General features: G+C 47.7%; 1 protein-coding gene across 7 annotated transcripts in view; it reads left to right on the forward strand.

Annotated features, from left to right (window-relative positions):
* OBSL1 (obscurin like cytoskeletal adaptor 1) overlaps positions 1-13695 on the forward strand; it is a 65771-nt gene extending 52076 nt beyond the window's left edge. For 4 of the 7 annotated variants that reach the window (XR_004693285.2, XR_004693288.2, XR_004693287.2 and 1 more), the window contains 8 exons: positions 271-537; positions 2098-2210; positions 2476-2629; positions 4856-5017; positions 11431-11535; positions 12205-12471; positions 12690-13207; positions 13482-13695. Coding sequence is in view for 2 of the 7 variants with exons in the window: in XM_035126611.2 (XP_034982502.2) it covers positions 271-537; positions 2098-2210; positions 2476-2629; positions 4856-5017; positions 11431-11535; positions 12205-12471; positions 12690-12959; positions 13482-13489 (1346 nt within the window). In the remaining 5 variants the exon portion in view is untranslated. Of the gene's footprint in view, positions 1-270; positions 538-2097; positions 2211-2475; positions 2630-4855; positions 5018-11430; positions 11536-12204; positions 12486-12689; positions 13208-13481 lie in introns of those variants that run through there. The other 3 variants (XM_035126611.2, XM_035126630.2, XR_004693289.2) reach the window with 3 other exon arrangements.
* The last annotated feature ends 19 nt before the right edge of the window (positions 13696-13714 follow it).

The following is a 13714-nucleotide window of genomic DNA, read 5'->3' on the forward strand; positions in this document are numbered from 1 at the left end:
TATGAATCCCCTGAATCTGTTTTATATGTTTTTAAAATACCGTTTTATTGATTTTAGGCTGTAGTTTTGTTTTAATGGATTTTTTAAAATATTGTATGTAGTGTGTAGTTTTTTTTTAATTAAGCAGTTTAGAAATACATTTGAATTAATGCAATAAATCAATAATATTCCTAGCCAGCTGCCATTATTCTTGGGGAGCAGGCTGCTTTCTTGACAAAACCAAAATGGAACTTACACTAATCTCTTAACCTTCTTTCCCCACTACTTCAGCCCGGAGGGTGATGGTGAGGAAACCTCTGTTGGATGTGGAGACTTTTGAAAAGGAGACCGTGACATTTGAGCTGGAGCTCTCCCACGCCAACGTGGCCGGGGTCTGGACACGCGATGGCATCCGTGTGAAGCCAAGCTCCACCTGCCGAGTGAGCGCCACGGGCTTTGTGCACAGCCTGACACTGCTGGGGCTCACACTGGACGACTCAGGGACCGTGGCCTTCACCGCTGACAACGTGCGAAGTAGTGCCCGCCTTACTGTCCAAGGTACTGGGGCAAGGCAGTCCATGCGCAAAGGGCAGAATTGTCTTGTGCTAGATGAGCCCCACCTAATACGTTCAGCAGGAATGGGCAGTCAAGGGGAAGCAGTGGGAAGGAGATGTGAATAGGGATAGTGCCTGGAATGCCCCTGAGGTGAGGAAAGCATGCCCCTTCCTTCCTTCCTTCCTTCCTTCCTTCCTTCCTTCCTTCCTTCCTTCCTTCCTTCCTTCCTTCCTTCCTTCCTTCCTTCCTTCCTTCCCATGTGCAGCTGTCTGGGGTTGGAACTGCAGTAATGATGCTTCTTGCTGCCCAGTTGGGCCCCTGGGTCTGGGCTTTTCAGTAGCTAAGCAAAGCAGAAACAAAATGCATCCAATGCCACTATCCTCGGCACCAACACAGAAGTGCCAACTCACATAGAATACTGTGTTTAATATTCTCTTCTGCAAGCAGCAAATGCATTTTTTGGGCTGCAGCTCCCACAGCCCCTGGGGCACATCCACTGTGTTTTAGGAGATGTGCACCTCTCCCCTTCATTGACCACAACATGCACTAGTTCAGGGATGGGGGATCATTTCCATTCAGCCATGTGCATTCTGTTCTGGGTAGCCTTCTTGGGGGGGGGGTCACATGACAGTGGTGGGTGGAGCCAGGGAAAAAGATGGGCAGAGCAGTTAGGGTTAATTGTGCCTCTGCATAATGGGCCAGTTTCTGTACATACTCACACACCCATTTCTATCCTCCATCCAGGCAAGCAAAAGGTATTATCAGAGTTCTCAAGGGCACATTCCAGCCAAGCAAGAACATTCAAGGAAGGTGCCAAGCAGGGCCTGTGAGAGATGTGGCAGGGGTGGGTGGGTGGGTGGCCTGGAGAGAGTCTCAAGGGCCTGAGATTCCCCATCCCTGCACTAGTCCTACAAGACACTCAACCTGTCACTGCTTTGAGCTGCTTTACACTCAATACAGCACTTGCAGTTACACTAAACTTCTCAGTTGATACTTACAGAATTTGCTGGCACAATATGTGGTGATCACTACTAGCTTAGACAGCATTAAAATGGCAAGCTCATCTGCGGTGAGGCTATCAGTGGCTTCTAGTCATGATGGCTGCGTACTGCCTCCAGTATCGGAGGCACCTTGCCTCTGAATATCAGTTGCTGGGAATGGCAGCAGGAGAGGATGGTTACCCTCATTTCCTGCTTGTGGGCTTCCCAGAGGCATCTGGTTGGTCAATGTGGGAGGTGGGGTGCTGGCAAGATAAGCCTTTGCCATCTGATCCAGCAGGTCTCTTCTTACATGTTCCTATGGAGCAATGGCCAAAGCTCCTTGTTTCTGCAGGGCTGTGTCAAGTGCGAAGCACCTAACTGTGGGGTCAGGTTGGGAGTGGTGGAGGCAAGAGGTAAGGAAGCTGGATGAGTGTGTGCCTTCCACACTGAACTTGGGTTAATGGCTGCAGGGAGTGCCCTGCCTTGACTAAGCAGAGTGTTATGCTGTCTCAATAATCTTTTCCGTCTCCAAGTCAATGCATCTTTGTGCCACCTGCACCCGCCTTTGTCTCTGTCCTTGCAGAGCCGCCAGTTACTATGCTGCGCTTTCCCCAGGATATGGGCATCCCTGAGACAGGCTCAGCCACCTTTGAGTGTGAGCTGTCCCGGCCCCTGGCTGAGGTGAAATGGTACAAGGTGAGGGTGCTATCTCTAGCATTGCCCCCTCCTTTAACTCTCCTGGAGCTCCCCGGAGCTCCCAAGAGCAGTGGCTTTCCTTCCGAAGAGCGTGGCTTGTGGCAGGGTGAGCCAGTGCTTCTGTGATGCCCGCTTCCACATCTCCCCACTGTGCCCTTAGTGAACCCGAGAGCAGCACCCAATCCCTGCTCTCTGGCATCATCCTTCTCGCTGCCTTGCTCAGACTTTAACCAGCCTCTCTTTTCTGTGTCCCCGGCTGCCCTAGGATGGGGAGGAGATCCAGACAGGGCAAAACTGCCGCATGTATTCAGTGGGACGCCGGCGCCTCCTACAGCTCAGCCACTGCGGCCTTGAAGACGCGGGCGAGTACACATGCGATGCTGGTGACTGCCGTGCCTCTGCCAAGCTGAGGGTCTTTGGTATGAATGGCCTGGGCTGCATATGGGATCAGAGGTCGAGGAAGAGGGTTGGGCTATACAAAGTGCCCTCTAACTCCACATTCTCTGGGTGGGGAGTTGTCTGCTGTTCCCTTTTGCCATATGCTGTAGACTCACCCCCCTGCAGCGTCTTCCTGGCAGCTGCCTCTCTTGTGCCTTGGAGGTAGACTTGGGATCGGCTACACCGTGGTGACTCAGAGTCTTGTTCCTGAAGCTTGTACAGCTTGTACAGGAAGCCGGGCTTAAGGATAAACATTCAGTGCTGGGTTTGTAGGGAAATCTTTCTAACTTATAATAGGATTTCAGCAATGGAAGAGCATGCCCAGGAGAGGAATCTTACTTCCTTAAAAGCTTTCAAGAAAACTTCTGAAGAGGTGTGCATGCACACGAAAGCTCATACCAAAATAAAAAACTTAGTTGGTCTTTAAGGTGCTGCTGGAAGGAATTTTTTTATTTTGTTAAGAAAATGTTTGACAGCCTCATGTCAAGGTTGCTTTAAAAGCATAGGATATCCCTTCTTAGGACTGGGGACTGGGCTGGAAGTGGAATGACTTGTTGGGTGATGATGTCTCCCAGCTCTGCGGTAGAAAGCAAGCTGTGCAGGAGAGTCTGGAGGGGATTAGTGGGGAGGATGGGACTCTAGCTTCTCAAGTTTTAATCTGAGCAGGGCTCAGCTTTGAAAGCTGTTTTAATGTCAGGATATCTCTTGAAATTCAAGACGCCATAATAATGATAGAGATGTCTCTGGGCAAGCACAGAGTGCTGTCCTTTATCCCTGAGAAAGGACAGTCAGCTTTTTCATGCACAACCGGAATGAGGAAGCCACACACACACACACACACACACAACTAATTCAGACAGTATAATTTCCAGGCATACCTGACCCTTGACTGACTAGTTAAGTACTGCAGCTCCTGCCAGAAAAGTTAACGACTGGAGTTACGTAGACTTAAATTGATTCTAAAAACCATTCTCTCAGAGAACCCCAGGAACCCCAGTTCTACGATGGGGAAGAGAATGAGGGATAATTTCAATCCACTTCACAAAACTACAGTTCCCAGGATTCTTTGGAGGAAATTATGAACATTATGAACATTAAACTGATGTAAAACCAGTTTGTCTGGAGTGTAAATATCCCTTAGGAGACTAGGAAACCCTGGTAGTATCTTAAGCTCCTTAGGCACTTGTAAGCTCTTTGATCCAAGTAGAGGAAGAGGAAGTGAATATTAATGGTGAATTCTTTAAGTCAGAACATGAGGAAAATATGGCCCACAGGCCAAATTAGGGCTGTCAGGATCCTAATTGGGCTTGTGGGGCTATTTTTCCCCAGCCATGGCTAGCTGTCCCACACTAGATATTAGATGACGGCAGGTAAAGATGCAGCTGCAAAAGAACAACTGGGAGCCTTAAAGCACATTTCTAATTGTTCTTCTACAAGTGCAGCTTGCATATGGAACTTTTTAAAAATTTGGTCCCACATGCAAGCCCTTATGGGATTTGTGCCATGGGATTTCCCAAATCAGATTGGCTCAGTTGTTGCCAGGCAGGTTTCCCTGGGGAGTACATTCCCTAGTCAGGGAGCCACCACTGAAAAGACCCTTTCTCCTGCAGCCTTTCTCTGTGCTTTGACTGGAGGGGGCACTAAGAGGAGGACCTCCAATGATGACCTAAGGGCAGGTATATCCAAGGGGAGATGTTCAGGAGGGCAGCACTAAATGGAAAATCCCTGATCAGAGGCTGCTGTTGAAGGCATTTGACCGGCCATTGTGGGAAGCAAGATGCTGGACTAAGGAGGCACTCTGTCTAATCCAGCTCTTTTTTATAGTCTGAGAGAATGTATTTACTGATTCTCATCAAATTACCCAATTCATGAAAAAGGAACAGGTACAGGTAGGTAGCCGTGTTGGTCTGACGTGGTCGAAATAAAAAAATAAAAAAAATCCTTCCAGTAGCACCTTAGAGACCAACTAAGTTTGTCATATGTATGAGCTTTTGTGTGCATGCACACTTCTTCAGATAAGAAAATGAAAAGGAAGTTTGCTTGGATAAGATCTGTCTTTCTGGGCCAGTAATAACCAGAAGGAGCCCCATGGTTAGGGGTGGAAATAGGTCAGATGCAGTGTTTTCTGTGGACCCCTGTAAGCCCAGATGACACCCAGTAGGAGGCGCTCCTCAGCCCCACCTTCATGGCTTTCTCCCCCTCTGTAGAACGCCAGGTTCAGATTCTGCGGGAGCTGGAGGATGTGCGTGTGCGAGAGAACGAGAATGCTGTCTTCATGTGTGAGGTGTCACTCGAGGAGGTGAAAGGCGAATGGTTCCGGGATGGGGAGAGAATCAAAGTCAGCAGCATTGTGAAAATACGGCAGGAAGGTAAGTGAACCCCTTCCATCTTGTGGTGGTGCTGGGATGTGATCCCCTCTAACTTTGGGTTGAGGCAAACAAGAATTGCAGCTGCTCAGGGACAACTGATGACAAGTCAAATTGTGAGACAATGGCTGCATTCGGACTTTATGATAAACCATAGTTTATTGTGATGGGGACAAGCCACTCTCTCCATTCCCTCCTCCTCGAGCGCAGCCTCAAGGAAGAGATTGAAAGTTTTTCCTTCCCATTTCAATTAACTACAGTAATTTAGCACTGCATCCCAACCCTAAATTGACTAATCTTAACTATGGTTTTCTTGAAGCAGACTAGCTTCAGAACCCATAATTTGAAATGGGCTTGTTTCAAAAACAAACCATAGTTAAAATTAATCATAATTTGTCACACTGGAGGAGGAGAGCTGTGGGGTGGGCTCATTCCCATCACAATATACCTGTGGTTTATTATGGCATCTGAGTCGCCCTGGAAGGTGAGGGTAGAAGCAAGCCTGATGGCTGATCCCGTGTTCAGCTTACTAGGAGAAGTAAAGCTGTAATGCAAGTTGCAAAGGTAGATTCACACCATGGTTAAAGCACTCATGGTTGCTGCTGTGAAAAGTGACATCTATGTGGTCCTTGGTCTGCATGTGGAAGTCATGCTAGCCCAAATCCAGCACCAGTGACACATAGTATCCCATCCTATTGTAATGCCTGAAGATGTGGCAGCCTTGCTAATAATAAAATAGCTTTGCTACAGAAGAATATCCTCTTCAGAAGAGATGTGTGCTCCAGCACAAGAGAAAGGAGATGTGAGAGGAATCTGTGGGAAAGCTGCAGCTCTGTGGCAGAACAAACAGTTTGCATGCAAAAAGTCTCAGGTTCAATTTCAGGTATCTCCAGGTGGGGCTAGGAGAGAACCCTGCCTGAAGCCTTGGAGAGCTGCTGCCAGTCAGTGTAGCAACACCGGACCAGATGCAGCAATAATGCAACTTTCTGTGTTCCTCCGATAAATTTGTAGATGTGCATTTGCCACTAATGTAAAGTGCATTTCTGTTCCATTGATTTTAATGGCAGATTTAAGCACATTGATAACTGGGGCATGTAGCTGGATTTGCACTATTTGTACAGAAAGGCTGTTGGAGCAATTGGTGCCCCGCTTTCAAAAGAATACAGGATGCCTGGGGTGGGGGAGCCTGAGTCACTTGTCGTGGGCATTATCCAATCACCTGTGCAGCTATACTCCACAAAGTATTTGTCACTGCAACAGATCACTTGTGGGGAACCTCTAGCCCATGGGCCTAATTATGCCTATCACGTTTAGAGGTTGGTCTTACAAGGCCATTTTGGGAAACCACACCTACTTTTCCCTGACCTGATGTCATGAAGACAGGAGTGGGAAACTTCAAGCTGTAGCTAAAAGGAAGAACTGGGAGAGCACTCAAAGCACGTCCTTTGGAGCCAAAAGTCAGCACTTTTCGAATTTGGTGCCTTTTTCTCTGTTACCCTGAATGTTCTTCCTTTGCATCCACAGCTAGATTTCAAAAATCTTCCTTTGAATGTGTGGCTTGAAATCAAACCACATCAGCAAAGGAGGAGAGGAAGAACCAGGAATACTCCCCCTTATTACATTTGAAGCTTTATCACCCGATGTAGTGATTGATTGATTGATTGATTGATAGGTCCCCGCTGTCACAGTGGCCCATGGTCGGTGGTGGAGTTCAGGATCTGACCCGGTGGGCAGATCCAGTTCTGCACCCCTGCAATAGATAGGGATGGAGGAAATAATTTCCCCTGCAGCCTCTGAATCTTGTGGTTTAACAATTGGGAAATTGAAACAGACACTCCGCTTTCCAAAATATGTTCAGCTCCCAGGCAACAGCCGTTTATTTCTTATGCAAACCGACACACAAATGTCGAAAGGCCTGGGCTAAGCAATCCTGTACTGTCCTAGGGACCCCTAGCCAAGGAAGGCACATGCACTTATAGCAACTCCCACTGTGCCTTGGATGCACATGCACACATGCTTCTAGTCTCTAGGCATCTGTCCCCAGGTCTGTGCCATGTGGAGCAGTTGCAGCAACAGTGGGACATCCCCCCCAGCCCAGCTTATGTATCCTTATCTGATGGGGGGGGTGAGCAGCCTGAGGCTTCTCCTACACAGAAGCTGCCACTGCTGTTCCCTCTTCAAGCCTCTCCTGGTTCTAAGAGGCAGCAGAGCAGGGGATGGTGGGGATTCAGCTGGTCCCTACCTTACTTGAACAGACTCTTCCTCCAACATGTCCTGCGTGCCTATCTCTATTCCTCTTCTCCCTGTCCTTGGTCCTGCCTCACGGCCAGCGCCAAACCTCATAAATCTCTGGTCTCCTCTTCTGGATTAATCCCTGGGCCTCCTGCCTCCACCACACACTCACCAGAGCCCTGCCAGTCCCTGACATAAACTTACTTCATGCCGAGCCTGTACATACATAGTTGCTGTGCTGTTGGACCAGTCACTGAATCCTACATGCACTCTGCCTGAGAAGTGTAAGGGGGAAATACTAAAAAAGGAAATAGAAAACCAGTGGGAGAACAACAGGCATGTTGCCAGCATTGCTGGAAACACTAGCACGATATACCAGTCAGGGACTGTGCCAGCAATGACACCCACTGTTCATCTGGACACAAAGGAGCCAAAGGACTCATGGTGATCCAGGCATACCCCTGGTCCACCTCCTGCATCATCACACACAGACATGCCAGAGCATCCTTCCATGGGCTCACTCTAGAGGGCAAAAGTTTTGGAACCAGAAGGGATTTTTGAGCCCCAGCAAGGGGAAGGGAGCAACTTATCCCCACTCAGCTTTAGGATGCCTGGTTTTAAAAGCAAATCTACTGTATATAACAACTGAGTAGTATATCCAGATTGCATCTGTATTTTACCTAATGCAGGCATATGACCATGTAAAAGAGTCTAACTAAATTAATACTATGACTCCTCACAACAGAACATGGCTAAAAAGTCTGTTTCAATGACGCCCCTGTGAATAATTGACGGCTCTAATTCCTTGGCAGAAAGTTCTTTGTCAAATTCCAGCTTGAATTACTGCTAAGCACTAGTCTTTGCAAGATAGTTACATCAGGTGCACTTCTTCAAGCTCACTGTGTCATCTTGTCACCAACTCTGCTTCTATAAGACATATGAGTTGTCAGTATTCACTCCACAAGCACATATGGATGTATATTTGTATTAGGAAATATACTGATACCATTTGGATTGCACTACTTGGGTCTCTTGTTTGTTGCATACAATATTCCTGGGAGACACTTATGGCCAGATTCAACTAAACAGCTGTGCCAGCAGGAGCCAAGCCAATGAGTCCCACTAGTGCCATGATGTTTCCTCTCCACCCCCTGCTGACCCCCACCCCAAATTGGTAGAGCAGGAGGCAGGGAGGGAACTTATTCTGTCTGGCAAGCTGCAGTGCTTCTACTGATGGAACAATTGTATTAGCGCAACATTGAGTTCCACCCATAGAATGTATATCTTCATCGGTTTAAAACAAAATATATCAGAGAGGGAATTCCTGGCACTCAAACCCAGACAACAAAGAACAGCTTCCTAACCATGATGCAGCAATTGGACACATCATGCAGCACTTGCATTCCTCCAGACCTCACACCCGTTCCTAGGTACCACGAGTGCAAGAGCTGCAGGAGGAGCCCTAGCTAGGTGGAACAGCTCATGTTTAACAGGTTGGAGGTTCCTGGTTCAAATTCAGGGTGTGTGGGAAAGATCCTTTAGCAATAGGAAAACAGCCCGTTGAGAGTAAAGGGTGGCCCAAGAAGATAGCAATGACTGGAGGACATAGTCTCAGGGTCTCCATGTGTTGCTTGTGAGCAGTTAAGAGAGTGGTGCCACTTGAGTGCCCAGGCAGCGATCATGCCTCAGCCTCCCCACCACTGGAGGAGAGAAAGAGCGCATCCTGACTTTAAGCCCCTTTGGGGGTAGCAGTGGAACTCTGTGTATAGCGACAGCTTGTTCCGCTTCATGCATCTGTGCTGCTTTCTGAAAGCAGAGTCCTTAATTTGCCCCAGTTGGCAAAAAGGTTGTGGCCAGATACCAGAGCCTGAAATGAGTCCAGGAAATGTATTTGAAGTGCATCAGCAGAATGTGTAAGCATAAAGAATATTAAAGAGAAATTAAAAGCACATAATATATTAATGAACCTTGAGAAGGAAAGGATAATATAAAGAACAGTGTAAACAATGCAATACAATACAATAAAATACAATGATTACATGGGGGGGGGGGGAAGGATATGAATATGCAGTCTGAAGCCCCAAAGTGAAATAATTGTTCTATGTTGTGTTAGGATTAATAAAAATTTACCTTTTAAATTTAGCTCTACTTAGACAGAAGAAAAATATATTTAAAAATCTGATGGAACAACTATGGCAAACAAAAATTGTGGCATGTAAAACTTAAATCAACTCTACTTTGATTTGTCACCTAAAACTCTCACCAGACCAGTTCAAGCTAATGCTGTTACCTAGTACTTACGGCCTACATACTGTGTTAAGAAAAGAGAAATGAAAGTATATCTACCTATCCAAGCAGGGCCTCAAAGGAACAAGTTACTGTGGGCTTAGGGGAGATTTGGAAGATGGATCCGATTGGTAGGATTCAGAAGAATCTAAGTGGAGGGGAAAGACTGAGGAACAAAATTCTGACATTTAACCCTCACCAGGAAACAAGGAAAAATTAAATAAGAAAACTGTATATTAAAAACTGCTAAAAATTAAATCTGCTCAAGATTGCTTGTGAGCCAGAAATCCAGACCCAAAGGGCTAGTTTAGGGGAATATTATTACAGTATAATATTTCTTCAAAACTGAAGAAGGGACAGTTCAAAGTAAGAAATCCTTTCTTCTCTCAAAGAGAAGGCGAGAGGGTAAACTGGGTTCCCAAGGCCCCAGAATAAGCAAAGGCATATTAGCAAACTGGTGCTAAGCTAAACATAAATTGAAATGAAATGAAGTATAACAAAATAAAATAAAGAAGTGAGCTGTAGCACTAAGCACAATCTCTTTTTGATCCACCATTGACACCCCAAATGTTCTGCCTTTTGATTTATTGTTTGTTATCACCTCACTTTTTCCTCACAAAAAAAATCTCTTCTGTATTCATAACTGGCAAGTCACAGGGCAGACATCTGCAGAAACAGTTTACCATTGTTTTATGGGACTGATGTATTCTCAAGGGAGAATTGTGAAGGTCGTCTAGTGCTGCTAGCCAAATGGAGTAACAAATCTTTGTATCTCCTCTGGACTGGCGTACTGTCTTAGCTTGACTAAGGCCTTGTCAGCATTTTTGCTCCCCACATTGCAGAGTCCAGGCAGCGAGAGGCATTTTTGCCATCCGTACAGGCCTTCCTGTCTGCTTACCATGAGCCAATTTCTTGACTGAAGTTTGCTTCCATTCCACTCCATAGCTCTCTGCGGGCAACCACCTTCCCCATGCATGCTGATTCTCTTCCCGAATGAGCTATGTAACTGTCGTAACATGAGACACCAAGGAAAAAGTGCTCAGGAGTGTTTGATCAGTGTTTGCAATGGTTAGAGTGAATTGCCTGGCCTTTGCCGACAGAATGCTTACCTAAATGTGGGAGTGGGTGCCTCCAGCTGTGTGGAAGACACGGAGGAGAAGGGTGTCAGAACTGGACAGTTCAGATATGACATGTGACAAAGGACATGGGTGGGGCAGAATTGAAGACCCTATCAGAGTGTTTCCTAGCCCCAGAGTTCCTTCTGGGAAGCTCTAATTGTGCATGACATGAGGCTAGAAAAAGACATGCCTAGGCTCATTTGAGCTGTTGTCTGCCTGCATGACATTTATATACTGGTGGTGGTGGGACAGGCTGCAGGCTTACATTGTATCCTGTGTACTGCCACACCAACATGGGTGGGGCAGGAGGTGTGTGGGGCTGGGCAGCTATTCCCCTCCCTTGTCACACTTGAAGTCCATGGAAAGGAAATCCCTTACAGCCTGAGACTAATGTGACGTTGTGCAGCCAAGGGTGTTGGCCTGGCTGTGGTAGGAGTACAGTGGAACCTTGGTTTTTCAACGTAATCCATTCCGGAAGTCCATTCAACTCCCAAAACGTTTGGAAACCAAGGATCAAAGGGCTGTCAGCAAGTTCAGTGGGGAAAATTGAGAAACACACCTTGGAAGCTTCCACCACTTTCTAAAGCACATCAGCCTGCAGATCTTGAGTATAGGATCACACACATACCAGTAGTTACCTCAATAAGCAGCACAGCTGATATGTGTAGCATCTGGAGTTCCAGTTACCACCATTGCAACACACACCTGTCCTCCCTGGGGCTGGCAGCAGAAACCCTCCTGCCCCCTTAAGAATGTTGGCATTCCTCATGTCTTTGACAGGAACCCGGCACTTTCTGCTCCTGTGCTGTGTCCGTCCTGAGGATTCGGGCCAGGTCCGCTTTGTGGCGAAGGCAGCTGCTTCTGAAGCCCGCCTGGAAGTGGAGGGTAAGGGAGCTGCTTCATCATTGGCCCTCAGCTATCATGTGAGAATGGATTGCAATGATAGGCATGGATCGATGTGATTTACCATTGCAGGAGAAGTGTGTGGCCACTCAATGCATGTTATGGATTCACAGTGTTTTGATAAATGGAGGTCTCTGTTACTCTGGGTCACTGCCTGTACTATTATATAGAGAGATTTCCATTACACGTGGTTATGAGCATAATCTCAACCTGACCAACCATAAGATACTTTCTGCCACATCTTCTACATTTTTCAGCCTATATACTCTGCAACATAAATGGAATAAAGAACTCTAAATATAGGCAGGTGGGAAGAATGGGCTGGGATTAGCAGATGTGGTAGGAAAGTGTGTATGTGATGTGGGGAGTCTGGGTATGCAGGCCTGTATCTAGGAAGATCTATGGATGTATGGATGGATGTATGAGTTGGTATCAACTTACGGGAACACACAACTTGTGTGTTGATGAATGGTAGGATTGCATGTTAGGAGGTTGCTGGGCATGTATCGTATCTAGCAAAAGACAAAGGTCAGTGCCTGTGTGGGGTTTGAGGCTCCATCCCTAGCCAGCTTGAGCCTCTTTGGAGGTTGCCTTTGATCCAACCATCTCTGGAGGGACTGGAACTTGTGCATGTGTCTGCTGCTTCCATAGCGCTGCCCATCCGCATTGTGAAGCCGCTGAGGGACAAGACTGTGCTCGCACGGCACAAAGCCACGCTGGAATGCACAGTGTCTCAGTCTCGTGGCCGAGTGCGCTGGTTCCGTGAGGACACAGAGATCTTTGCTGGCCACAAATACGAAATCTGCAACTTGGACTGCTACCGAACCCTCGTTATCCACAGCGTTGAGCCTGCAGATGAGGGCCTGTATACCTGCGATGCACTGGATGACCGCTCCACGGCCCGTCTGCTGGTGGAAGGTCAGGGGGAACATGCAAGTACCATGAAGAACTACAGAGGGGCGGAGATGGGTGGGCCCAGAGGGGAGCTGGCAAACAGTACTGTGGGTTTGGCATGAAGTTGTCTGCCAGCCAGGGGTAGAGGGGATAATAATGAAGAGCAGGCAGAGCCACTGTAGGCGGACAGGCAGGCTGCTGTGTGTCACATGGGAAACTGGTGTTGTTCTCTGCCCCTGCAGCTGATGGGATCCAGGTGGTGCGAGCATTGCAGAATGTAGATGTGGTGGCTCCCGCAGAGGCTCGGTTTGAGTGCGAAATCTCTGCTCCCCCGGCATGCAGCCCGCAGTGGAGTCTCAATGGAGAAGACTTGCAGCCTGGCTCACAAGTGCGCATGGAGAGCATGGGGCATATCCACAGGCTGAGGCTCTGCCAGACAAGCCCTGGCATGAGTGGGATGGTGAAAGTTACTATTGGCAAGGCCCGTTCTAAAGCCCACCTCACAGTCCGAGGTACGTGTGCCTGGCAGCAGAATGGGTTGGTGGCAGGGAAGAAATTGCAAGAAGGTATGTGTGTTTGTGTGTTCCAGGACATAAAAGTGCAAGCCGTTTTCCATCCTAAAATGGCGGAATGGCGAACCCTTGTGCTGTAGAAAGAACCATGGGAGAAAAAGACCAGCCCTTCTGCATGATCTTGGGTGCTGCTGTAGATAGACCTAGCTGGGTCACAACACGACAGTGAGATGACACATTGGTGCTAGGTGACAAAATGAAGAAGGGAAAGCTGGGTTGTGTGCTTGGGTTCAACAAGAGGCTGTGTACGCCATGGGTAGCCAGTGTGGTGCCCCCCAGTTGCTGTTGGGACTCCATCTCCCATCAGCCCTCATCACTGGCCCCATTGGCTGGGACTGAGCACCTGGAGGGCCACAGGTCCCCTATCCCTGGTCTAAGCAGTATCACTGAGGGAAGGAGAGGTGGTTGAACGGTGCCTCTGCCTTGATAGCATTTCTCTCTAATTCCTTATTCTCTCCACAGAGCGCTAGCATCAGGGAGACCCTATGAGCAAAAGAGCCACGTGTGAGCATGGAAACCCCTGAGGCTACCAGGGGAAGGTGGAGACAGCATGTTTGACACTTGCATGGACAGCCTGAAGAATGGACACACAGAGAGAGAATTCCTCTTCCTGTCTCCCTCTTCTGCTTGACAAGGGAAGCAAGATCTGCTTTTATTAAATGCTCTTGATTCCTGATTTGTTTATTATTGTTGTT

This window comes from Zootoca vivipara, chromosome 1 (assembly GCF_963506605.1).
Source record: "Zootoca vivipara chromosome 1, rZooViv1.1, whole genome shotgun sequence".
Lineage (NCBI taxonomy): Eukaryota > Metazoa > Chordata > Lepidosauria > Squamata > Lacertidae > Zootoca > Zootoca vivipara.